The sequence below is a fragment of the Balaenoptera physalus genome, assembly GCF_965194825.1.
Source record: "Balaenoptera physalus genome assembly, chromosome: 15".
Taxonomy (NCBI): domain Eukaryota; kingdom Metazoa; phylum Chordata; class Mammalia; order Artiodactyla; family Balaenopteridae; genus Balaenoptera; species Balaenoptera physalus.
Genome location: NC_138894.1, coordinates 68,424,175 through 68,451,772, shown reverse-complemented (window position 1 = coordinate 68,451,772; position 27,598 = coordinate 68,424,175). Strand labels below are relative to the sequence as shown.

The 27,598-nt window shown below is 43.9% G+C and overlaps 1 protein-coding gene across 4 annotated transcripts in view; it reads left to right on the top strand.

The window, feature by feature from the left end:
- The window catches only part of VIT (vitrin), a 147,664-nt gene extending 132,274 nt beyond the window's left edge, over positions 1-15,390 (top strand). For 3 of the 4 annotated variants that reach the window (XM_082427750.1, XM_082427747.1, XM_082427748.1), the window contains 3 exons: positions 3,766-3,992; positions 9,938-10,451; positions 14,187-15,390. In XM_082427750.1, the coding sequence (XP_082283876.1) occupies positions 3,766-3,992; positions 9,938-10,451; positions 14,187-14,365 (920 nt within the window). In that variant the 3' untranslated portion in view covers positions 14,366-15,390. The other variant, XM_082427749.1, reaches the window with a different exon arrangement.
- Positions 15,391-27,598: the final 12,208 nt, after the last annotated feature.

The following is a 27,598-nucleotide window of genomic DNA, read 5'->3' as shown; positions in this document are numbered from 1 at the left end:
GGGCAGATCCAGAAACTCCGTTTTATCAGTTCCCCAGAGGTGACCAGGCATTAGGAAACACTTTCACACTAACCAAGTTCAAAGGCCACCAATGAGCCCATGCCAGCGTACTAATTTATAAATGGTGGTCTGGTTTTGGGGGCACTGGGAAGGCTGTCCACTTCTTGGGGAACCTGTCTGTACCATCGCAATCCAGGGAAATGGAGAAGTGAGCCACAGTTGCTTGACATGGAGTATGCACAGGGAATAGAACTATCTTTGAAGGATCATCTTCAAAATTACAGTAAACCTGATTAATTATTTCCCTCTCCACCTCAGTGTTTGTCTCTGTAGACCAGTATATTAGTATCTGGCGAATGAAGAGCCTTTGATCTCTGAACAAGTCTAAATACACACTGGCCAAGTCACTGCTATCCAAGACACCAAATCAGTAGTACCTCATCAGGAACATGATAGAATTGATGTCTGATTTGTTTTCAATTTAATACTTAGATCAGTGAAATTCCAGTAATGTATCATGGAGTAAAACTTTAAAACTTCAGTGGCTTCCCTGGTGGCGCAGTGGTTAAGAATCTGCCTGCCAATGCAGGGGAGACGGGTTCAAGCCCTGTTCCGGGAAGATCCCACATGCCGCAGAGCAACTGAGCCCGTGCACCACAACTACTGAGCCTGCGCTCTAGAGCCCTCGAGCCACAACTGCTGAGCCTGTGTGCTACAACTACTGAAGCCCACGCGCCTAGAGCCCGTGCTCCGCAACAAGAGAAGCCACTGCAATGAGAAGCCGGCGCACTGCAATGAGTAACCCCCACTCGCCGCAACTAGAGAAAGCCCACGTGCAGCAACGAAGACCCAACGCAGCCAAAAATAAATAAAATTTAAAACTTTTAAAAAGAATTGTTTAAAAAATAAAAACTTTAGGGCTTCCCTGGTGGCGCAGTGGTTGAGAATCTGCCTGCTAATGCAGGGAACATGGGTTCGAGCCCTGGTCTGGGAAGATCCCACATGCCGCGGAGCAACTAGGCCCGTGAGCCACAATTACTGAGCCTGCGCGTCTGGAGCCTGTGCTCCACAACAAGAGAGGCCGCGATAGTGAGGCCTGCGCACCGCGATGAAGAGTGGCCCCCACTTGCCGCAACTGGAGAAAGCCCTCGCACAGAAACGAAGACCCAGCACAGCCATAAATAAATAAATTAATTAATTAATTAAAAAAAAATAAAAATAAAAATAAAAACTTTAAAACTTCAGAAGACATTCTGTTTCTTTGATGGGATTAATAAAATCAGCATACCTTCTTTCAGTGGGTAACATGTTCTATCTCTGCCCTGTATTGATCTGGGTTTAGGTTTAGAGAACTGAACCCATTCCAGCTGGTTTAAGCAGAAAGGGATTTATTTCAGGGTATTAAATGGTTTTGAGAATTACTGAAGAAATGGACTCTAGGCTGAGCTTTCGGAGATGGCTTCCAAAGGCTTCCTGCAGAACCAGGACTTCCAAGGAGCTGTACCTCTTCCAAGATCAGGAAATTGCTTTCTCAATTCTGCCACCACAGCTTCTTTAGGAATCTGCTTCAACCAGGAAGCCACCATGATCAGGAAGTTTCTGCTATAGCTGCCATCTCCAAAACCATGCCTTGCCTGCTCCATTCACAGCCACAAAGTGAATGCTCTGCACCCTACATTCTCAACACCAAGGAAGCTGGTGACCCAAACATAGGCGCCTCTGCTAACACTTCCCTGGAGAAGTCAAACACTCTACAGACTTGTCAGCAGAAATAGCAGAATCAAATCTCATGTGTATCATTTCATGAAACTAAAACAAATCCAGAACTAGCTGCAAGGAAGTCTCAACAACGTAGTTTTCAGATTTCCAGCCTCTGCTTTCAAGACATGCTGGAAGGTGGATGGAATATGTATTGAGCACAAATTGACCATGACCTCCAAATTTAAGATTGGTGAGGTCAAGGTGATCTTCTGATGGCTCCCTGTGCTCTGTCTACAGGCAGTTAACATTAAACCAGGGTTGTGGGGGGGACTGCTGGGTGCCTTGGGCCTTGAGGGAAATCAGCCCTGGCTGTGAAAGCAGTTCTCAGCAGCCAACGTTTCCCTTAACGACTATGTTCTATGCAGCCAGCTCACATGGGTTCTCCGAGACATTTCTCCAGCAACTGAGTATGTAACCATTTGATCCTTTCATTTGACAGGTAAGATTATACTAGCCAGTGGAGCCAGGATGCTGGCCAAAACCAAAGAAGCATTGAGTGTAATGTCATTAACCCTAATGTCTTAATAAGGTAGCTCTTAACTTTTATTTTGATTGAGGACCCCTTTGAAAGCTATGACCCTTGTACCCAAATAAATACTTATATACACAAAATACTGTGTATAAATTCAGGGGATTTGTGGGTACTCACCCCCAGTGCCCCAGGGGTTCACAGAGCCCAGCTTAAGAGCCCTACCTTACTATATGCAGCTATGCTGACTCTAGGGTGACCAGTCATCCCAGTTTGCCCAGGGGCATATGGGGCTTCCAGTACTAAAACTGGGAAAGTCCCGGAAAACTGGGACAGTTGATCACCCTCCTTGATTCCAAAAAATTTCATGAGACCCTAGACAGTGTGAAGTATATGCTTGAGAAAGCCATGCTGGGAGGCTGTGCTATCCCTCTCAACCTTTGCTCTCAGCTGAGGCAGGTTGTCGTCATGGAAACCAAGACCCAGAGGCCCCAAGTGACCTGCCCAGGCCCACATGGCCGGTAGGCGGCATAGCCAGGCTAGAACACTTCTCTTAGTTCTTAGTGAGTGCAGCTCATCCCGAGCCAGCCAGACCTGTGCCCCTGCTGGAACTGGGCACAAAATTCCACTGAACCCAGAATATAGCCTTCCTCACCCAGCGACTGCTGGAGCACCAGGCTCACCCCAAGCCGCCACAGCCCAAGGAGAGGCTCCCGTCACTTCAGCTCCCCCCACCCCACACTCTGGGAAATGGCGCAGGGGCTTAGTGAGGTTGGCTCCAGCACCCAGGCAAAGAACGGACACTTTTGTTCCTATGAAAGTTTTTCTCACCTGCTTGCTGGTCTTTAAAACTTTTATTATTTTTTGAATTTAATTTTTAAAATTGAAGTACAGTTGATTTACAATATTAAGTTAGTTTCAGGTGTACAGCAAAGTGATTCAGTTATATATATTTTCAGATTACTTTCCATTATAGGTTACTACGAGATATTGAATATTGTTCCCTGTGTTTTACAGTAAATCCTTGTTATCTATTTTATGAATAATAGTTAGCATCTGTTAATCCCATACTCTTAATTTATCCCTCCCCCCATTCCCTCTCCTCTTTGGTAATCATAAGTTTGTTTTCTATGTCTGATCTGTTTCTGTTTTGTATATAGATTCATTTGTATTATTTTTTAGATTCCACGTGTGATATCATATAATATTTGTCTTTGTCTAACTTACTTCACTTCATATGATAATCTCTAGGTCCATCCAGGTTGCCTCAAATGGTGTAAAACTTTAAAAAAAAAAAATAAGAGAATTAGAAGTTAAAGGCTTAAAATGAAATGGGAGGGAAACGGCTAGTGTTGATGGTTCCACAATATTGTGAGTGCACTTAATACCACTGAACTGTACGCCTAAAACTAGTAAATGTGATTCAAAAAGAAAACAAGCCAACAAGGGAGGGAATGAGTATTTTTCTGCATCTCTTTATGCTGCTATGATCAGTTCCATGATCACTCCAAGCACGAGTTTTCTTTTTCTTCCAGGCCGGGCCATCTCCTTTGTGACTCAGAAATTCTTTTCCAAATCTAATGGAAACAGAGGCGGTGCTCCCAACGTGGCCGTGGTGATGGTGGACGGCTGGCCCACGGACAAGGTGGAGGAGGCATCAAGGTTTGCAAGAGAGTCAGGAATCAACATTTTCTTCATCACCATGGAAGGTGCCTCTGAAAATGAGAAGCAGTACGTGCTAGAGCCCAACTTTGCAAACAAGGTATGTGAGTGGGAGACCCACCCAACATCAGAATTCCCTGCACTTTGCAAAGCTGTAACAGCCATCCAGGCTGTGTCTCTTTTTCCTTCAAATGGGTGTTAAGCTCATTTCTAGGCAGGAGGGCCTCCAGTGAGAGACTAGTAAGTCTGGAACCTGCAGTTATCCTCTCAAAGCAACCCCCCACCCCACGACCACCACCATGTACCTGATGAACTGAGGCCCAGCATCAGCACCTTGGGAGGAGCAGGGTCCCCAAGGTCTCACAGTAGAGGCTCCCCTGAGCTCCTCCTATAGCCCCAGGGGCCCTCAAGTGGGCAGCCCAGCAAGCCTTCACACGAGCATGCACACGGGCACATATGCACTGCAAATTGACTAATCTGATAAACAAGAAAAAGGTATTGAATCAAGTCAGGGAGATCAGGATTTCAAACTCAGCTGCCCCTCCGTTCTGCAGAAATGCCTGGCAGGAGATGGGAGCAGAACAGATGGGGATCCAGGCCCTCACACCCATCCCCCCAAAGCAGCCCATTTTTTGTATATTTTGTACAGTGGGACCCCACATAAACCTTCCTCCAAAGACAGGACCCCAGGTTTAAAAAGGAAAGGAAGAGAGAGGGCAGACAGCAGAAGCAAGAAGAACTACAATCCTGCAGCCTGTGGAACAAAAACCCCATTCACAGAAAGATAGACAAGATGAAAAGGCAGAGGGCTATGTACCAGATGAAGGAACAAGATAAAACCCCAGAAAAACAACTAAATGAAGTGGAGATAGGCAACCTTCCAGAAAAGGAATTCAGAATAATGATAGTGAAGATGATCCAGGACCTCAGAAAAAGAATGGAGGCAAAGATCAAGACGATGCAAAAAATGTTTAACAAACACCTACAAGAATTGAACAAACAAACAGAGGTGAACACTACAATAACTGAAATGTAAACTACACTGGAAGGAATCAATAGCAGAATAACTGAGGCAGAAGAACGGATAAGTGACCTGGAAGACAGAATGGTAGAATTCACTGCTGTGGAACAGAATAAAGAAAAAAGAATGAAAAGAAATGAAGACAGCCTAAGAGAACTCTGGGACAACATTAAACACAACAACATTCGCATTATAGGGGTCCCAGAAGGAGAAGAGAGAGAGAAAGGACCCAAGAAAATATTTGAAGAGATTACAGTCAAAAACTTCCCTAACATGGGAAAGGAAATAGCCACCCAAGTCCAGGAAGCGCAGTGAGACCCATACAGGATAAACCCAAGGAGAAACACACCAAGACACGTAGTAATCAAATTGACAAAAATTAAAGACAAAGAAAAATTATTGAAAGCAGCAAGGGAAAAACGACAAATAACATACAAGGGAACTCCCATAAGGTTAACAGCTGATTTCTCAGCAGAAACTCTACAAGCCAGAAGCGAGTGGCACGATATACTTAAAGTGATGAAAGGGAAGAACCTACAACCAAGAATACTCTACCCAGCAAGGATCTCATTCAGATTCGATGGAGAAATCAAAAGCTTTACAGACAAGCAAAAGCTAAGAGAATTCAGCACCACCAGACCAGCTCTACAACAAATGCTAAAGGAACTTCTCTAAGTGGGAAACACAAGAGAAGAAAAGGACCTACAAAAACAAACCCAAAACAATTAAGAAAATGGTCATTGGAACATCCATATCGATAATTACCTTAAACGTGAATGGATTAAATGCTCCAACCAAAAGACACAGGCTGGCTGAATGGATACACAAACAAGACCCATATATATGCTGTCTACAAGAGACCCACTTCAGACCTAGGGACACATACAGACTGAAAGTGAGGGGATGCAAAAAGATATTCCATGCAAATGGAAATCAAAAGAAAGCTGGAGTAGCAATACTCATATCAGATAAAATAGACTTTAAAATAAAGAATGTTATAAGAGACAAGGAAGGACACTAAATAATGATCAAGGGATCAATCCAAGAAGAAGATATAACAATTATAAATATATATGCACCCAACATAGGAGCACCTCAATACATAAGGCAACTGCTAACAGCTATAAAAGAGGAAATCGACAGTAACACAATAATAGTGGGGGATATTAACACCTCACTTACACCAATGGACAGATGATCCAAAATGAAAATAAATAAGGAAACAGCTGACACAAGAGACCAGATAGATTTAATTGATATTTATAGGACATTCCATCCAAAAACAGCAGACTACACTTTGTTCTCAAGTGTGCACGGAACATTCTCCAGGATAGATCACATCTTGGATCACAAATCAAGCCTCAGTAAATTTCAGAAAATTGAAATCGTATCAAGCATCTTTTCTGACCACAACGCTATGAGGCTAGAAATGAATTACAGGGAAAAAAACGTAAAACACATAAACACATGGAGGCTAAACAATACATTACTAAATAATCAAGAGATCACTGGAGAAATCAAAGAGGAAATCAAAAAATACCTGGAGACAAATGACAATGAAAACACGATGACCCAAAACCTATGGGACGCAGCAAAAGCAGTTCGAAGAGGGAAGTTTAGAGCAATTCAATCTCACCTCAAGAAACAAGAAAAATCTCAAATAAACAATCTAACCTTACACCTAAAGGAACTAGAGAAAGAAGAACAAATAAAACCCAAAGTTAGCAGAAGGAAAGAAATCATAAAGATCAGAGCAGAAATAAATGAAATAGAAACAAAGAAAACAATAGCAAAGATCAGTAAAATTAAAAGCTGGTTCTTTGAGAAGATAAAATTGGTAAACCATTAGCCAGACTCATCAAGAAAAAGAGGGAGAGGACTCAAATCAATAAAATTAGAAATGAAAAAGGAGAAGTTACAACAGACACTGCAGAAATACAAAGCATCCTAAGAGACTACTACCAGCAACTCTATGCCAATAAAATGGACAACCTGGAAGAAATGGACAAATTCTTAGAAAGGTATAACCTTCCAAGACTGAACCAGGAAGAAACAGAAAATATGAATAGACCAATCACAAGTAATGAAATTGAAACTGTGATTAAAAATCTTCCAACAAACAAAAGTCCAGGACCAGATGGCTTCACAGGTGGAGTCTATCAAACATTTAGAGAAGAGCTAACACCTATCCTTCTCAAACTCTTCCAAAAAATTGCAGAGGAAGGAACACTCCCAAACTCATTCTACGAGGCCATCATCACCCTGATACCAAAACCAGACAAAGATACTACAAAAAATGAAAATTACAGACCAATATCACTGATGAATATACATGCAAAAATCCTCAACAAAATACTAGCAAACAGAATCCAACAACACATTAAAAGGATCATACACCATGATCAAGTGGGATTTATCCCAGGGATGCAAGGATTCTTCAATATACGCACATGAATCAATGCGATACACCATATTAACAAATTGAAGAATAAAACCCATATGATTATCTCAATAGATGCAGAAAAAGCTTTTGACAAAATTCAACACCCATTTATGATAAAAACTCTCCAGAAAGTGGGCATAGAGGGAACCTACCTCAACATAATAAAGGCCATCTACAACAAACCCACAGCAAACATCATTCTCAATGGTGAAAAACTGAAACCATTTCCTCTAAGATCAGGAACGAGACAAGGATGTCCACTCTCACCACTATTATTCAACATAGTTTTGGAAGTCCTAGCCATGGCAATCAGAGAAGACAAAGAAATAAAAGGAATACAAATTGGAAAAGAAGAAGTAAAGCTGTCACTGTTTGCAGATGACATGATACTATACATAGAGAATCCTAAAAATGCCACCAGAAAACTACTAGAGCTAATCAATGAATTTGGTAAAGTAGCAGGATACAAAATTAATGCACAGAAATCTTTTGCATTCCTATACACTAATGTTGAAAAATCTGAAAGAGAAATTAAGGAAACACTCCCATTTACCATTACAACAAAAAGAATAAAATACCTAGGAATAAACTTACCTAGGGAGACAAAAGACCTGTATGCAGAAAACTATAAGACACTGATGAAAGAAATTAAAGATGATAAAAAAGAAAAAAAAAAAAAAAGGAAAGGAAGAGGATAGGAGGAGGGGTGGGGGGATGCCCGCCAGCTTTAGTGTTCTGCGTCTCCAGATCTACTAGGGCTCAGCTCCCTGCACGAATCCTGCACTTCATTGTCCTTGAAATTCTCGTCTCCCTTAACCTCTAGGACACGGTGTGGCTCTTACTTCATTTGCTCTCTCCTCTTTTCCGTCTTGTACCCTAAGTGTAGACTTCCCCAGGGCTCAGTTCTTGGCCCTCTCCTCTGCTCTCACTAGGTTTTCTCCCTCCAGAACCTCTCCCAGGGTCACAGCTTCAGCCTTCGCTCACAGGCAATGACACACTCATATGTCTCCCTCCCTGGTCTCTCCGGAGCTCAATAGCCATTTGTTTCCAGCTGATTGACTAGTCTCCACCCGCTGTCCCCAAGAACCTTAACAGTTACATGCAAAATGCCAAGTGCATCATCTTTCCCACCCAAATTCTTTCCTCCTCTGGACTGTACATTACGGGCCCCACAGCTGTCTCAGACACCCAGAGTCACCCCAGGACACCCTGTCATCTCCCATGTCACGTATCTCACATCTGCCCACTCTTTCCCATGCCCAATGCCACCTCCCCAGTTCAAGCTACTACTTTACATCTATTATTTCTCCCTCCTGGGTCTCTCCAGTTTAGATTTCACAATGAAGCTCATGTTTATGAAGAGTTTTTCCAGTCCTGTGGGGTCCTTGCTTCAAATCCTTCATTATTCCCTATTATTCCCAAGGTCTTCTGGAGTGTGGTCCTAACCAGCTTCCCGGCGCATCTTCCTAGCTCCAGCCACCTGGTGTCCTGCTGTGACTTACTCAGGCTGCCTGGTGGGGAATCCCTCCTCTCCATCCGTTGGCTACAACTCAGCTCAGCCTCAACACCCATCTCATATGCCACCTAAGCCATGGAAAGTTTTATGAACCCCATTAGGTTTTTACAAACCAATTAAAGTATATTTCCTAGGACATTTTAAAGTCATTTCTTGTCTTAAAATAATGTTTTAATTATACACCTTCGATCGTAGCCATCAGGTCTGTGATTCTCTCTGTGACCCACGCACACCCACCCCGCCCCCCAGAGAGGCAGCGGCAAGGGGGAAACGGTCACTTCCAGGAGCACACCGACCAGCTTGCTCAATGTTTATTTGCAGGTGCCTTGAGTTTTTTTCTGGAACAAACTTGGGCACAAGTAAATATTAAGTTGCCTGGAGGCAGGGTTGTCCGGAGGACAGAGCTTGGGTTCTACGAGCAGACAGATTTGTGTTCCGGCCTCAAGGATTCAAGGGATGTCACTTCACAGCTGGTCCTCAGTTTGTTCCTTCATGACAAGGGGGCTATAATTCCACCCTGTAGGGTTAAGGTTGGGGGTTAGTGAGATAATCTAAGAACATCTAGCGTGGTGTCTGACACGTGTGGAACCCCCTTCCTGGTGGATGCAGGGCTGCTCTGGAAACAATTCTTTAGCTATGTCTCATGTGTGCCTTTTGTTTTCCCAATCAGAACAAAAGCTTTCTTTAATCTCTCCTGGGTTGATGCCCACCAATGCCAACTTCATGGCTGGCTGCCAGTACAAATGAACAGAGGGGCCTGAAGAGGCATAAATATGAAGCTGAAACCAGTGATTCCCCTCTCCCTGTGGATTTGCTTGACTGACGGCTCTCCACAAAAGCAGAGACCTGGCTGAGGGCGTGGGAGTGAGTCCAGGGATAACTTGACGGGTCTCTGCCCCGGTGGGCACCTGACTGGGTGAACCGAGATGGAGAGAGAGCATTAGGTGGCCTGGTGCAGAAAACAAGCATCTGCCAGCTCCTTCACCCGCCCTGGGGGTCAGGGGTCGTGGCAAGGGGTCGTGGCCAGGGCCCTGACCTGGCGGGTGGCCTCCCCCTGTCTTTCAGGCTGTGTGCAGAACAAACGGCTTCTACTCGCTCAATGTGCAGAACTGGTTCAGCCTCCACAAGACCGTGCAGCCCCTGGTGAAGCGGGTCTGTGACACCGACCGACTGGCCTGCAGCAAGACCTGCTTAAACTCAGCCGACATTGGCTTCATCATTGACGGCTCCAGCAGCGTAGGGACGGGCAACTTCCGCACGGTTCTCCAGTTTGTGGCCAACCTCAGCAAAGAGTTTGAGATTTCCGACACGGACACGCGGATCGGGGCCGTGCAGTACACCTACGAGCAGCGGCTGGAGTTTGGGTTCGACATGTACAGCACCAAGCCTGACGTCCTCAACGCCATCAAGAGAGTGGGGTACTGGAGTGGTGGGACCAGCACGGGGGCTGCCATCAACTACGCCCTGGAGCAGCTCTTCAAGAAGTCCAAGCCCAACAAGAGGAAATTAATGATCCTCATCACTGACGGGAGGTCCTATGACGATGTCCGAATACCGGCCATGGTCGCCCATCACAAGGGTGAGTGAGCTGGTCTTGCTGACCAATCTGGGGCTGAGCATCCCTCTGGGGCTTGGTGGGCCACTGGGACAAGGAAGGGACGTCTCTCTATGCACTGGTTTTGCCTATCACCTAATAAACTGTTCAAAACTGTAGGGAGAGTGTTAGGGGTGCAGTTCAACACTGCAGGGCAGCAGAGAAGGGTCAGGCAGGGGGCACCACGGTAGTTTCCACAGTGTCACGGCAAACCAAGGCCTGTGGGTGACTGCGGATGTTAACCCTCTCCTTAATGTCCCACACTGAGGCAGGGCACACCAACATGTGACACATTGAAGAGGAATTTGACTCATGGCTTTCATCTCCATTGAAGACCACAAAATTGTGTTAGAAATTTGAAGAAAATGGATGTTTTAAAAGAAAAGTGCTGTTTTTGTAAGCAACTGCTAACCAGATATTGGAGGTTTGGGGGAGACCTCAAAGAAATTTTCATTCAAAATATTTAAAGAGATATTTCCGTATGAAAATTTGGAAGAGGGCAACAGAAAGTTTACGACCATTAAAAGTGAGCAAAATATTTTTGTAAATATTTAGAAAATCAGTCATATTTAATGCTTTTTGACAGAATCTATGTATAATCAGTTTTGAAAGTGCCATAAAATACCAGGAAAATACAAACAACCTGGAGAAAACCCCAAGTGATAGTAATAATAGTAATGATAAGAGAAGTAAACTGAGTGTCTGCCTACATTAAACTTGGGTTCAGATGCAAGATTTTCCATATTCTTTAAAGCTGCTTTTAATCCTTCTTGAAACAAGGAGGGGTGTAAAATTAAACAAGCCTTTAGGAACCAGCAGTTCTGGCTTCTGGAAACCAAAGTAACCAGACACCAGGTTCAGACGGTCTTCCCAGTGATTTGCCCTGTGCGGAGCACTCCTAATGGTGGGATGGCAGGTGGCCGCGTGCCAGCCTTCACAGGGCTCCTTGGGCTCGTGTCAGCAGAGGGAAGATGGTTTACGGCTCAGAAGCAACCTGCCCAAAGTTCCAAAGTGAGTGGGAGGAGGCAGGTGGGGCAGCTCTCGACAAGCCCAGGGCTCTCCTGCTTTTTCCAAATGTCTGGTCCCACTCATATTCAGCTCCACTCACTCATTTTCCTAGATGCCCCTCCTTTGCACCTCACCCAGAGGGTAGCCTTGGCCTACTTGTCAGGAGAAGTGAAGACCGAGGGAGATGTCCTGGGCACTATCAGGGCTGTTATGTTCTGGGCAGCTTTAAAGAACAAGGACCGGGCTTCCCTGGTGGCACAGTGGTTGAAAATCCGCCTGCTAATGCAGGGGACATGGGTTCGAGCCCTGGTCTGGGAAGATCCCACATGCCGTGAGCGACTAGGCCCGTGAGCCACAACTACTGAGCCTGCGCGTCTGGAGCCTGTGCTCCGCACCAAGAGAGGCCGCGATAGTGAGAGGCCCGCGCACCACAATGAAGAGTGGCCCCCGCTTGCCGCAACTAGAGGAAGCCCTCGCACAGAAACGAAGACCCAACATAGCAATCAATCAATCAATCTTTAAAAAAAAAAAAAAGTACCAAAATATAAAAGGTTTAAAAAAAAAAAGAACAAGGACTAATAGATGCAAGTGACATGGAAGCAATGAGCACTGTGGGAGTGTCCAAGCCGAGGCTGGGTTACCAGTAGAAATCTCTAGTACTGCTTATGCTGTCTTTATTGGGGGGCAGTCCTTCCATCTTTGAGCAGAAACGAGGGCTTAGTCAGTCTAAGCCCCATTCTGCAGCCAAGCTGTTCCTGCAGCCACCTGGCAGGGGTCTAAAGCCCAACGCTGGCTTTTCCCAATGTGGACAGTGTTCAGAGAAAAGACACTGGAGAGGTAAGAGAAGGAACTGGCAACTTAACTTCAGCTCAGCAAGCCACAATAGAAGAACAGCTTAGGGACTTCCCTGACAGTCCAGTGGATAGGACTCCGAGCTTCCCCTGCAGGGGGGGCACGGGTTGGATCCCTGGTCTGGGAACCAAGATCCCTCATGCCGCGTGGCACGGCCAAAAAAAAAAAAAAGAAAAAAGGCCAGCTTAGACCAGAACCACGTGAGGTGTGGATGGCTCTCCAGTCAGCAGGGCACCCGGAAGATGCTGGAGAGCACGATGTGGGCCCTGTGAGTGGCCGGCGGGGGAGAGGAGCTTGGGCGGAAACCCTCACCCCGGCTCTGCCCCCCCCGTCTCATGGCCAGCCTGGAGGGGGCGTGGGAATAGGTCACGTTCCTGCTCACCAGGCAAGAACCACACACCAGGCAGTCTGTTTCCCCACTGAGAACAGATCCCTGCCCTCCGAAGTCCTCTCCTCCCTGCTCCATGCTACAGTCCAAACCCTTTAATCCTACTCTACTCGCTCCCATTTGCATCTAGACCCGCTCAAGTCCCTCTCTTCCTAAAAAGGGAAATAGTTCTCCTTGACCCCATGTTCTAGCTCCAGTTACCACCTGCCTCCTCTTTATAGCCACCCTTCTGGAAAGAATCAGCTATATGTGCTGCCCCACATCTTCATTTCTTTTTCACTCTCAACTCACAGCAATTCACTTGGTTTCTTTGGCATCTATTCTCCTGCCGCTGCTCCCTTCAAGCTACCAATATCTCGTTTTTGTTTCTTCTCAATCCAAAGAGCGCTTTTCCCTTTCATCTTCCATGACCTCCTGCATCAGTCAACACTGCCCGCCACTTCCTTATCGGTAAGCACTTACTTTTCTGTGGTGATGGAGCAGATGCTGGGTCACAGCTCTCCAGGTCCTTGTGCAAGGAGGGTTCCTGCACCGGGAATGAGGTTGGAGCCTATGGCTTATAAAGTCACGCTCAAGCCTAAAGTAATTCAATGCCACCGTTTTTTTGCCTAGGTTTGCAGCAGTTTATTCGTAAGGCAGACCGGAGAACCAGCCTCAAACCTACCTCCCCAAGGGCAAGGAGCTCGGGGTATTTATAGGATAACAAGTAAAGGAGCAGGGCGGTCTGAGGCGTGGGGAGTGTGATTAGAAAAAGGTGTGGAAGTGTTGCTCTGCGCAGGCGTAACCAAGCTACAGGCCTCTGCACTTGTTCTAAAGGTCACCAAGCGGGCACTCGCGCATGCCCCGTTGGAGGGTCAGTGGTCCTATCCTGTCTTAACCAGCTCAGCTGAGCTAGACGCAGCTGACTCTAAGGTCAGCTCACAGCTGACTCCAAGTTTCTGGAGTACAACTTGAACAAACATCTTACTGTTTAGGCTATGTGCCACTTGGAGGACAGGCAAGTCTTAGAACGACCTTGATTAGTGAAGGCAGGTGAAATGGATTTGACTACCCATAGTTTCATTTTCATTTAAAAGATCTCGAACCGACTTTTGATGCATATAAGACTCTCTGAATTTTGTGTGCCTCTACACACAGAGCAAGTGTTTGCCATGTGGTGCAATCTGCACGGCACCAAAGTTTCACTTGTCCAAATGTCATCCCCATGCTGCTCCTGGACATGAAATTCTTATCATGCATTTACCCCATTTTCCTGTTTTTTCTCTCCAAAAGATTGTAACCTCCTATGAGATAGCAACTATACCAACTTTATTGCTGCTGGCATACAGCAGATGTTCATGCTTTGGGCACATTTCTGATTTTGGACTCGGTTGCCTTCAAGCACAATGGCCAACAGAGCAGCAGGAAGGAAAGGATTCATTTCAGGACTTTCCCTTGGGGACATTTGCTTCATCTACGCTTTGTCCCCACAGGAGTGATCATCTACGCCATAGGCGTGGCATGGGCTGCACAGGACGAGCTGGAAGTCATCGCCACTCACCCTGCCAGGGACCACGCCTTCTTTGTGGACGAGTTCGACAACCTCTACAAAGCGGTTCCCAAGGTCATCCAGAACATTTGTACAGAGTTCAACTCACAGCCTCGGAACTAAATTCAGAGCAGGCAAAGCACCAGCACATGCCGCTTTCCCGACTGGCTCTGGGACAATCCCCAACGCTTCATGGGACACACGTGGGGCAGCAAGGCACTTAGGGCTTGGAAACCACATGTTATTTTTCTTTGCCAGTGTGGTTTTTCATACTTCGAAACACAGAGTTAGAAAGGTGATCATAAATTTGTAGAATGAGCCAAAATGATACATTGTTTTGGGAATGCTGGAGATTTTACATTTTGAGAATTGTTCTCAAAATAAAAATTGAGAATAGAACACAGCACTTACGAAGGCTTAACTAGAGCTTTTGTGAGATTTGTAACATTTTTATTCCCCATTAGAATTCTGTAACTCTCCACAAGTTTCCTTTTTGTCATGACAATATAGGAGTTGCTTAATTAAATGTTTGAAAGGATTTCATGCAGTCACTCTGACCGTGTCATGGGTAGTGTTCACAGGGTTCGTGGCAGGGCCACCTCTCTGCTCTACTCATACCCCGGAGCACCTGCCGTGCACTCTCTCCTGGCCCAAGGTGACAGCGCACCCTCGGGGGTGCAGAGACAAGGTGACAGCAGCACGGCTGCTCCCGATTTACCTCCCTGGTCTCTATTATCAGAATCACCGTGTTGCCGCAGTATATGGAGCAGTTGGGGAATGGCCCTGGAGGACCACACTGACCTGGCTTTAAAAGTGGTGCATCAGGCTGGTGCAGCCGCTCTCAGCCCGAGCTGCACATTAGAATCACTTGAGAGTAAAATGCTTGTTCCCAGGCCCCGCCCTAATCCAGTGAAAGCTGAGTCTCTGGGGAGGGAGCCTGAGCATTGGCAGGTGGTACTGATGATCTGCTGCCAGGATTGAGAACTACTGAGCTGCCTCGGAGCGGTCGGTGTTAGAGCTGTTTCCTGGGAGAGCCCCTGTTTATGCCTGTTGTTCTGAGTCCCATTTAGTTTAGCATTTGTCTTGCATATTTCATTTGTTAACTAGATACTGTTATTACTAGTTGCATTAAAATAAGCTGGCATGGGTTTGCTTGAACTCCACTTTTTTACTTCTGGCTTCTACCGAGGACTCATTTATTAGGATGTGAAATTACACACACCATAGGGAAACATTCAGAAGAATCCTAAATAGAGATGACTAACTTGACAAGTTATATCCTGTAAAATTGTGTGCTGGAGAATGCTACTCTGAATGGAGGCCAAAAGACAGTTCCTGTGTCAATACTTGGGACAAAATATTTACATAAGAAATTCTGAATTGAAAATAGCATCCATTTAGCAGAATTTGCATAGAACTTACCAGTTCTCAATACCTGAGGAGTTATTGTCAGTTAAAAATGTTGTGGTCTACAGAGAAAGGTGTCAGCAATTTCAAATTTATTAACCATAGATTTTATTTCAAAAGCAGTTGCAAACAGATTTGTTCAAAACCTTCAAAATACGAAAACTAGCTTCAAAAAGGAAATTCTTCATAAAGATACCAGTGACACATTATTAGTGACAGATTTAGCTAGGAAACTGATTAAAGAACATAAGTACTAGGAACAATTATTCTGCCTATGATTTTGAATGTGCAGATAATTGATATAAAGTTTTTTTCAATGTCGCTTCAATGTACACGAGTTAATTTTTTGAAGAAAAATTTTATTTTGGAAAAGTTTTGGAATATAATTATTTTACAGGGGCCTTAATATAAAAACCAATTTGTCATCAATAAGTAAATATTTCCGAAAATAACATAATTTTAATTATTTTGGTGTTCTCTTTCATTCATTGTCCCAGTTTGGAAAATAAATTATATGGTCACCCTAGTTATAGGTATCATAATTTTGAAGATAAATGAAACCTCTTCAAACGTGCCCATTGTCGACATGTTGTCAACACGTATTTGAGTACATGCTGTGTGGACCATCAGAGGTGAAGTGCTCCGAGCTTGAGGTCCTCAGAGGCTACGGTGTCGTCAGAATTGTCCGTGTGGATGTTCAAGTCGCCAGAGATGGTGACAGGAGTCAGGATGGAGAGAGAAGCAGTGAGCCAGGCTCACGGATGTCCAGCGGAGGACAGAGGTGACTAGGAGGTTGGGAGAGGACGGCAGTGACAGGGCCGAGGCCAGATTCAAGGGAGCTAGGAGCAGACCCATCCCAACTCCAGGCCTGAAACACGTGGGGTGAGAGCGCACAAGGAGCCTCCAGGCGGGGGGCTGAGGAAGACAACCAGGCTTCAGGTAAGAGCGGGCAAGAAGGGCTTGGGCCTCTGGGGGCTCAAGCGGGAAGGCTGCAGTGCAGGTGGGGCTGGGTGAGGTCCACGGAGCAGGGTGGAGACAAGGGTCCTGGTGGTGATGGGTGCCATGGGAGGCTTGCATATAAATGCCAACTTGCTCAACCTAAACTGTGTCCAGCACTGCTGTGCCAACGCTGAAATCTTAACACCAGAAACAGAACTTTGGAGACAATCTACATCAAACTCTTCAATGGCAAAAAAAAAAAAAAAAAGAAAAAGGAAACCCAGGCCTTAAGAAGTTTGTGCTGATGCGAAGGGATAAAACTAGAATTCAGATCTCCTGTCTTCCAATGTCCTGACTCATCTGACCGCCTTCTGGGCATCCCACAAACACACACCTGCTTCTGCACACTCGGGGGCTCTGGTCCAGCCTTTGTGGAGCTCTCTGGGTCCTGCAGACTCGGAGCCAATCTCCTAAGGCAACTCTATCTTTCATTCCGTGGTCTCAGCAGGAAACCTCTTCCGTGCCCTTTCTCCTCCAAGTCAACCAAAATAAGCGGACGAGGAGCATCGGACCAGCTTCTCTGGATGCAAGTGATGTCTAAACTCTGCTCATCTTAATTGGCCCATCTCTTGAGAGTTAAGGCTCTTTGAAAGAGGTTTCTTGGCTATAAGTTTTGCAACAAGGCTCTACTAAAAAATTTCAGCCAAACTGACCATGTTCAGATATTTCTTGTTTCTCTGGGCTCTTTAAACCCTTTGAACAGGACAAAACCTCCCTGAAGCAAGTTTTCCAGCGGCAGTCTCAGGGGGACCAACATGGGTTTATAAAGAAGACAATGCTTCTGTGACCAAGGATTTTCCAGCCTGAAAGAGGAATTTCCAAAATATAATGTTATCTTCTAGTCACCATCCTAAGAGAAGTGCTCCCCTTGGGTTACCAATATATAAATGTAGTAAGTAGGAAATATGCTTGAATGCATGAATTCAATTACTTTGGAAAGAGATATTTATTCAACTAATGGCTTTGAGGAATTCACAGTCCAGTGATAAACCATGCACAAATGAACAATTAAAATCATATAATTAATATCATGGGGTTATGCACAGAGTGCATGACTGGCGATTGCAAACAACCTCATGAGAGAAATAATCATGAAGTGCCTAACAATTAGTGAGTGTTTGCTGCATGCTGGGCACTGTTCTAAGGGTTTCACATGTATTAACTCACTTAACCCTATGACTTATTGCAAGAAGTACTGTTATTATTCTCATTTTACAGATCATGCACCAGAGGCATGAAGATGTCGAGTAACTTGCCCAAGGTCATAGGACGAGGAGAGGCAGATCTGGGAATTAAACCCAGGCAACCTGACTCCAGGGTCTATATACTTAACGACTTTGCTTCTTACGATGGTGGCGCACGAAATAACCAAAGTGGCTGCATAGGGGGTTCTCTAGTAAGCTTGGCAATTTAAAATGTATGTATAATTCTGCTAAGTGTATCTCAGGGTCTATTAAATGTACAAAGTGGGAGTCTGTTAAACATCCAATGCAAACTTTACTTCCCCCCATCACTCCTCCTGCTTCTTTGGACAGCCACCTGCCCTCACTTAAGCTGGGTGATTTTAATCTACAGTCCATAGTCCTTGTAGCTCCCTGAACACATTGGGCTCCCCATCCTCTTGTTAAACTCCTAATCATCCCTCAAGTCTCAGTCCAAATGCCGCCTCCTCTTTGGAGCCTTCCCTGACTTGCTCAGATAGACTTAGGCTCTCTGGATGCACAATCCTGACCCACCTATTTTCCAGTGATGTCCTTAGTCCCTTCCCATTAGGGGACACAACACACACACATCACCAAGGACATGGAATGCAGGGAATGAGAACTCTGAATCTAAGTAACCTGACAGTTCCAACCCCTAATACAATGGCACTGGTTGAATGGGAGGCAGAGATATTTCAGGAAGAGAGAAACAGGATATGACGGCAAGAAAGAGAGAGGATCCAATTCCACGCGGACTGCACCACTCTTTCGAACCCTTCTGAGGGTCATTACTGTCTGTTACAATCACTGCTTTTCTAGGGCCAGAACTCTCTTCAGGTACCTACCCATAGGGAAACTCTGTTCCTCGCCTTACGCTCTCATTTTTCCTGCAGAAATGAAAATCCCACTTCTGTTTACCTTCCTGAGTTTCATTCAACAAACATGTTTTAACTTCCTATTATGTGCCAGGCATTGTGACAGGTGCTGGGGTACAAAGATAAATAAGACCTGGTCCCTGCCCAAGATGCTTAGGGAGGCAAGGAGGCTTGTGACAGTGTGACACACAGTGACAGCATGCAACTTGAGGCTGAGGCAGGGGCCAGGCCATGGAAGGCTGTGTCATTTAAAGTTCTCTCAGTTGCAAGTAACAGAAACTCTCCTCACAGTAACTCAGGCAAAGGGGGAATTTTTGGAAGGAACCTGGGGAAACTCATGAACTCCAAGGTCAGGGAGGTGGCAGAGTCTCAGAAAGGAGAGGAAGGACCAGAGCAGGACAGGAGGACCAGGTAACTCACTCTCCTCTCCTCCAGGATGAGCTTCACCTGGAAATTGTTGCACCACCCTGCAGAGAGGGAACAGAGGGGAACTTCCCACCCATTAAGGATTGACCTCTCCATGCAGCCTCCTTCAGGAGGGCTGTCCAGCAAACCAAGCTGATGTGGCTGATTGGGGATGAGCAATCACATCATTCTATCTGATCACCTTGCACTTAACCTTGTGAGGTTCCTTGAAGCATCAAATTGTCTTGAATGCTGACAAATGGATGTCCACAAGTTCCCGAATTTGGAGAACCAAATGCAGGCTGAATAATAGAGTCTTCTGGCACGGCAGTCTCCCTGTTTTGCTTAGAAGCTTTATCCAAGAAAACCAATAACTGTCAAAGACTCCTTTTCACTTCTCTTGGCCTCAATGGCTACAAGATATTACTTGTTTATAGGCCATTAGCCATTGAAAACTGTTCAGACCATCAGGGAGGAAGAAGTGCTGCCTCTGGGATCCACCTCTGCTTTTAGTATGAAGACCTAATTGAGGAGAAAAGTACTGTTTAAATAACCATCTACATGGAAAACAAATAAGGTTGAAAGATCACAATTTCAACGCAGGCTTTGCTTTCTTCTTTTCTTTCTTTCTTGTTTTTTGTTTTTGTTTTTGTTTTTTAAATGTTCTATAATTGAAAACTACTGAGCTTAACTTCATCCCTGCCATCCCTCTTACACAAACTGGGCCCACAGGCAATAAGCTGCCCAAGTAAGCAAACACTATACTCGGCTTGGCAGCTGAGACTTTCTTATAAAAAACACAATTTCAGCTGAATAGCTCCTTTCTGAGACTCCTCTAGTTTCACACTTGGTTGAGGTGAGCAGGGTGTATTCAGATTAATGGCAAACTGGAATCTGAGTTCTCAACAAAGAGCCTTTACATGACTGCCCAGGACACAGAAACTGTGAGGCTCTGGAAGCCATAGAAACTGTGCAAACACCAAAACAAGACCCCAAATCAATTGAATTGTTGTTGGTCTGACATCCCCAAGGCATCTGTAAACCTGTACCCTGATATTATGATATCGATTTTTTTTTTCAATTATCCTAATACTCTACAAGTTCTCCTTGAAATTAGAGTAAAAGAGAGTTTCTTTCCAATCTCAGCAGGGGGATTGTGTGGCATTTTAAAGCCACAGAGGGAACAGGGACAAGTCGAAGGTTACAAACTGCTGTGGTTATGACTAAGACACGCACCAAGCAAAATAAACGAGCAGACGAAGTTTTCTAAATGGCAAAGTGGTGGTGTAATTTAGTTTCCTCCTAAGAGAATACCCTCATTGAACTGGGGGACAACGGCAGTGTGGAAACTCCAGGGGATCTTTCCAGCTCCTCTGACCTAAATGCAAGGCCTGGAACGCCCACATGCTTCTACCTACAAAGAGGAGGCATTCTCTTGAAGTGGAAAACCAACCCTTTCATCCCAGAGTCACTCTAATCCTGGCCAGTTAGCAAAGATCTCTGAAGACAAATACCAGTCGAACCGGCAGCCTCAGTGGGGAGTCGCCCACATGCGTGGCAGCCAAGAGGGTCCTGGCAAGGCTTGTTCACGAGCGGATCTGGGGCATCCCTCACGGACCCCCGCAAAACACTTGGTCCTGCAGTATGTCAGTGAGGACCAGCCAACACCACTGAGTAATTGTTGTTCACATGACTTCGTTTGCACCCAGGCTGGGGGTGCCTAGGGATATTCTGGTGACGAGGGTAAAATCAATCTGAGACATCAGTTATGCAGTCCCAACGTTCCATGAATGGTGCTAGCATATCACTGAAAACACACAAAACTCTATTTTCTACTCTGCAGCATCAAATCCAAGATCTTGGGAGGCTGGACTGTTACTTGAAGTTCTAAGTTGCCTCTTGCCTTCCGTGTCCCTTTTCCTGTTTTCCTGATCATGACGTAGGAGTTACTCACCAGCTCAGGCGGTATTAGTCCATCTGCGGACAGGCCCTTAAACACAGAATAAGTGGCAGATACTATATATCCATCTGGAGAAGGAAGGGGGAGAAGGAAGGAGGGAGGGGGAGAAGGAAGGAGGGAGGGGGAGAAGGAAGGAGTCCCAGTGTGGAGCCTCCCTCAACCTTTTTATTTTAAAGAGAAGGTATTTGGTAAATGAACTGTTTTGACTTTCAAGGGACTCTGGACATTTACAAAAACTAAGCATTTTAGAAACAAGTGGCTCTAAGAAATTTCCTCTGACCAAACTCTAATTATATCTGGGGATAATTTCCTTGGGTGAAAGGAAGTTCAGGACTGTCAGGCATACCCTCCAACTGCAGACTCGACGGTAAAAACCTTTTTCATATCCACTCCCTTCCGTGGAACGTGATGGGGTGGCCGCCTTAGGAAAATGGCTCTGCTGTGGCGCCCTGGCAACCTTGCACACCTCCACATAGGTCGCGTGGGCCAGGCTCGGCTGCAGGCTGCCCCTCGTCTTGTTGCAGTGGCCTGAGATCATCATCCCAGGAACGTGGCAAGGTGGGCAGTTCGTGAGGAGCTATCACAGCCACTTTGTCGGCCTCTCCATCTCGTAGGAGGCGTTCACAGAACATTCCTTTCAGCCGGGGACCTTCTACCTGGCCGCTCCTTAGGGTACAGCTGCAGCCTATAAAGTGAATTCACTGCCTTCTAGAATTGGTGCCCTGTCCCCACTCATGTTGCCTGTCATCTGGCCCCTTTCGCTTTTGTGTTGTCCTCGGCACAAGGGGGCTGACTGTGGAGTAAACTGACCTCATCCACTTGGGTCCTTGTGTCTGACCTGCCAAATCTACTGCAGCGTGGCACCCACCTGGCCATGGCAGTGACCCCTGTTGCACAGGGACTTCCTGGCCACTTGACAGCAGCTGTTTTTTTCCAGATGCCCTAGGAAGCCCTCCCTACCACAACACTGTCCCCCAAAAGGTTTCTGGGTGCCCCTGATCCTGCACATCCACAACAATGCCGAGTCCTACCCCAGTCACCTACCCCGGCTACAAATGATCTGCCAGTGATTGGGAAACTTTTTCTTACTAAGGAGCAAAGTGCAAACAAAGAGTTCCCTCTTCAGATCTATGAATGTTTGCAACTACACTGCCTTCACCACACCTGGAGTGGTGCCCTGGCAGCCTTTGGGCTGGGATGGTGCTTAGGTGTTGCCTGGGTAGATCAGGTAGGAGACACTGCCTGAAGAACCATATGCAGAAAGATTCTGAGGCCAAGGTCCTTAAAGAAAGCTATACTAACATCGATTCTCAATGTGTGTCATGGGAGAGGGATGGGGCAGTGTCGGCTCCCAGTTGGTGTTCACCCTTCTCCATGGTTTAAGGAGCAAGGCTGCATCTCGACAAAGCATACTTGGGGAACTAAAAGGGAGCTTTCTTAGCTTTTCCTCCTGAATAGGGCTTTGCCTATAAATTCTCTTAAATAAATCTATTTTCTGGAAAAAACTGGGAATGGAGAAAATTAGTTTTACTTTACTTTGACTCCTTTTCTAAGGAGGTTTCTAAATAAATCACCTGGAAACATTCAGATTATGCAGCTTCCTAAAAACAAGAGGTCTTTGTAATGTGTTGCTTTTGGTTACCAGGTCCAGAATTCTCCACAGTGAAGTTTCTCCCTGCGGGCCAGGAGCTGTTAGCAGCTGCCTAAGGTTTGCAGGGGGTGGGGATGAGGAGGAAGGGAGGGGAGAAACTGGCCTTCCCGAGGGGCTTTCACGAGCCTGGCACTATCTTTGAGGGATTTAATTGGGATAGTAGATGCGAAGGCACCATTTTTACAAGGAAAAATAGAGACTCAGAGATTTTACTTGTCCCAGAGTCACACATCTGATAAGTGACAGGTTAAATCCAAGTTTTTCTTGGAAAAAAAAAAAAAAAAGATTTAAGTAAATACAGTATGATTTTAGTAAATGCAATAAAACTATGCAGCAGTAATTTTGGGAAAACAACAATCATTTAAGGTTTGCTCCTCATAGAAGAAAACAGAAAGCCAATAAGCTAAAAAAAGCCATGGAACAAAGTAAAGTGAAGCTATGGGTTAAAAAAGCAAGCAAAGTGCAAAAGAGAATATAGTGTGTTACCTTTCATATAAGGAAAGAAGGGTAGGAAAAAAAAAAAAAAGAAAACTCTTTGGAGGGGACGTCCCTGGTGGTCCAGTGTTTAAGACTCCACGCTCCCAATGCCGGGGGCCCAGGTTCAGTCCCTGGTCAGGGAATTAGGTCCCACATGCACGCCACAACTAATAAAAATATACCCCACACCGCAGCGAAGATCCCGTGTGCTGCAACTAAGACCCGGTGCAGCCAAATAAATAAATACTAAAAAAAAACCAACAAAAAACTCTATGGAGCAGAGTCGATGACTTACTCGTCCTTGTATGTCCAGTGTACTCTCCAGTGACAATTTTGATCATCTGCTTGATGATGCTGTTTTTAGAGGTTAAATGATCAAATCATGGTTTCATTGAAAAACATTACTTCATTGGCTTGGGATAGTCATCATGACCTTAGATTCCTGAACTATACTGCCTTTATTGAATATCTGATTTATTTTATATAAAGGTTCCTCATACATTTTCTTCAAATGTCAGGATTAAGAGAATAGACATATTTGCTCCTGAATGTTTATCCTATTCTTCACTGATGATCAATTTAGAATGTGTCTGTTCAAGCAAGAATAAACATAGCAAATGATCTCTTTCTCCCCCCACCAAAAAGAAATTAAAAAATAAATAAAGGGAGGCTCTGAAGAAGGTTCAAATTCATAAATTCTGAATAACAGGGGATGAAGATGAAAGAAGGATGTCTAAAGTATGAAGCTGGAAGTATAGAATTATTTAAAGAAATACTGTTTTAGAACTTTCAAATACAGTATATATGTAAACTTCTTAAATGACTAGGTCCGAACAACTTTCCTGGAAAAACAAAGAAATCTTGTGCTTTTTCCTCACTGAAGAACACATTGGGTCTTACTTGATTTTGGAAACTGATTAACTCCCAGCATGTAGGAAAACAGGTATTTCTTGTTACCCAGAGACCTCTCTTGTCATTTTTCCTGGGTGTGAGGTGGTGTTGCAAGCACCCTCCTTGATCTATTTGGGCAGGAGTTTGTCTGGAGAACCTGCCAGAATAGCTTTCCTTTTGTCTTCTCAAGAAAATCAGCTGTTTCCATTGGTTTTCTCTTATACATTTTATTGATTTCTGTTCTTATTTTTATCATTCCCTTTGTTCTGCTTACTTTGGGTTCACTTTACCCTTCTTTGTCTAGTTTCATACGGTGAAAGCCGAGATCATCAAATTGAGAGGTTTCTTCTTTTCCCATATAGGAGGTTAGTGCTATATAAATTTCCCTCTAAGCACTCTTTAGTTGCATCCCACACATTTTGGTATGGTTTCATTTTCATTCAGTTCAAAATACTTTCCCCCCAATATTTTAAAATAGACTTTATTTTTTTAGAGGAGTTGTAGGTTCACAACAAAACTGAACAGAAAGTACAGAGATTTCCTATACACTCCCAGTCCCCCCCTCCACACACACAGCTGCCCCCACTAACATCCCCCACCAGAGTGGTACATTTATTACAATAAATTTATTACATTAACACATCATTATCACCCAAAGCTCACAGTTTACATGAGGGTTCACCCTTGGTGGTCTACATTCTGTGGGTTTTGACAAATGTATAATGACAGGTATCTACCATTATAGCATCATACAAATAGTTTCACTGCCCTAAAAATCCTCTGTGCTCTGCCTATTCATCCCTCCCTCCACTTGAATCCCTGGAAACCACTGGTCTTATTACTATCTCTAGAGTTTCCGGAACATCATACAACTGGAATCATACACTATGTAGCCCTTTCCAGATTGGCTTTTCACTTAGTAATATGAATTTAAGTTTCCACCATGTCTTTTCATGACTTGACAGCTCATTTCTTTTTAGCGCTGAATAATATTCCATTGTCTGGATATACCACAGTTTATTTATCCATTTACCTACTGAAAGACATCTTGGTTGCTTCCAAGTTTTGGCAATTATGAATAAAGATCCTATAAACATCCTTGTGCAGGTTTTTGTGTGATTATAAACTTTCAGCTCAGTTGGGTAAATACCAAGGAGCATGACTGCCAGATCATATGCTAAGAGCATGTTTAGTTTTGTAAGAAACTGCCAAACTGTCTTCCACAGTGGCTGTACCATTCACATTCGCACCAGCAATAAATGAATGTTCCTGTTGCTCCACACCCTTGCCAGTCTAAATACTTTTTAATTTTCCTTTGACCCTTTGGTTATTTAGAAGTGTGTTATTCAGTTTCCAAATATTTGGGGATTTTCCAGACATCTTTCTTTTATTGGCTTCTAATTTAACTTCACTGTGGTCCATGAATATACTTTGTATGATTTGAATCCTTTAAAATTTATTGAGACTTGTTTTATGGTCCAGAATATGGTCTATCTTGGTAAATGTTCTTGGCACTTGGAGAAAAAGTACATTCTGCTGTTGTTGGGTAGAATGTTCTATAAATGTCAACTAGGTCAATGTGGTTGGTAGTGTTACCCAAGTCTTCTATATCTTGACTAATTTTCTGTCTCCTTATTCTATCAATTATTGAGAGAGGAGTGTTGAAATTGCCAACCAAAATTGTAGATTTGTCTATTTCTCCCTTCTTTCTATCAGTTTTTTTCTCCATTTATTGTGAAGCTCTGCTATTAGGTGCATAAACTTTTAGGAGTTGTGTTCTCTTGACGAATTGACCTCTTAATCATTTTGAAATGAACCTCTTTATCCCTGATAATATTCTTTTCCTTGAAATTCATTTTGTCTGATATAGTCACTGAAGCTTTCTTTTGGTATGGCATATCTTTTTCTATCCTTTTACTTTTAACCTATTTGAGTCTTTTTATTTAAAGTGGATTTCTTGTATACAGCATTCAATGTAGGCAAGGTCTCATTATTTGTACCTAATCTGTCAATCTTGCCTTTTAATTATGGTGTTTAGACCATCTACATTTAATGGTCTACGTTTAATGTGTTTACTTCTACTGTTGGGATTAAATCTACCATCTGGTTACTTGTTTTCTATGTGTCGTATCTGTTCTTAGTTCCTCTTTTCCTTCTTCTGTCTTCTTTTGGATTAACTGGATATGTATTATTATTATCTTTTGTCTCCTTTATTGGCTTATTAGCTATGTTTTTTTAAGTGGTTGCTTTAGGTTCAATAGTATATATCTATAATTTATCACAGTCTGTCTTCAAGCAATATTATACTACTTCACACATAGTATAAGAATCTTACAGCAGTATACTTGTATTTACCCTCTTTCAGACTTTGTGTTATTGTTCTCATATATTTTACTTTTACATTTATTTTACAACACTCTGTATATTATTTTTTGCTTTAAACTGTCAATTATCATTTAAATAGAAGTAGTGATTTAAAAAGAAGTAATTTTTTTCTGTTATCATCTAGTATCAATTTCCTTCTGCCTGAGTACTTGCTTTAATATATCTGTTACTCATGAATACTTTTGGCTCTTGTATGCCTTTGTTTTTGAAATACAATTTTACTGGGTACAGAATTTCAAGTTGACAGGATTTTTTTCTTTTCAGTACTTTAAAGATGTTGTTCCACTGCCTTCTGGCATATCAGTATAGTTATAACATTTAATTGTCATTGTTTACTAATTCTATCATATGCATTAATTCTGAGTCATTTTCAATTTATTACATTTTCTCCTCATTTTGGGTTGTGTTTTCCTGTCACTTTGCATACCTGATAATTGGATCCCAAATGTTACGAATTTTACTTTGTTGAGTGCTAGATATTCTTGTATATTTAAATAAATACACAAATATATATATAAATTTATTTATATACATATATGTATATATATGAGCTTTGTTCTGGGTCACAGTTAAGCTACTTGAAAATAATTTGATCCTTGCAGGTCTTACGTTTAAGCTTTATGGCAGAACCAAAGCAACCTTTAGCCTAGGGCTGAGTTTTTTCACAGTCATGAAGCAATAATACCCTTCTGAGTCCTCTACCTAATGCCTCATATTTTATATTTCCACTATGCCTGGTGGAAACATGAGCTATTCCCAACCCTATGTAACATCATAGGATTATTCTGTCTGTACCTTTTGGGTGACTCTTTCTTCAGCTTCTGATATGTTCCTCACATGCTTATACTTATACTCAGCTGAAGACTTGGGGAGGGCCCAGTTGAGATCTCCAGAGCTCTCCTGTATATTCCACCTTGCAAACTCTAGCTGCCTTTGGACTCACCAAACTCTCAACTCCATCTTTTCTACTCACAGAGACAATCTAGGCTCTGCCTGGGTTGCAACTCCCTGTACTGAGTCATGGACAGTCTCTCGAGGCAAAAAGCTGGGGCAACAATTTGTTTTCCTCTCTGTCAGGGATTACTGTCTTGCGCTGTTGTTCAA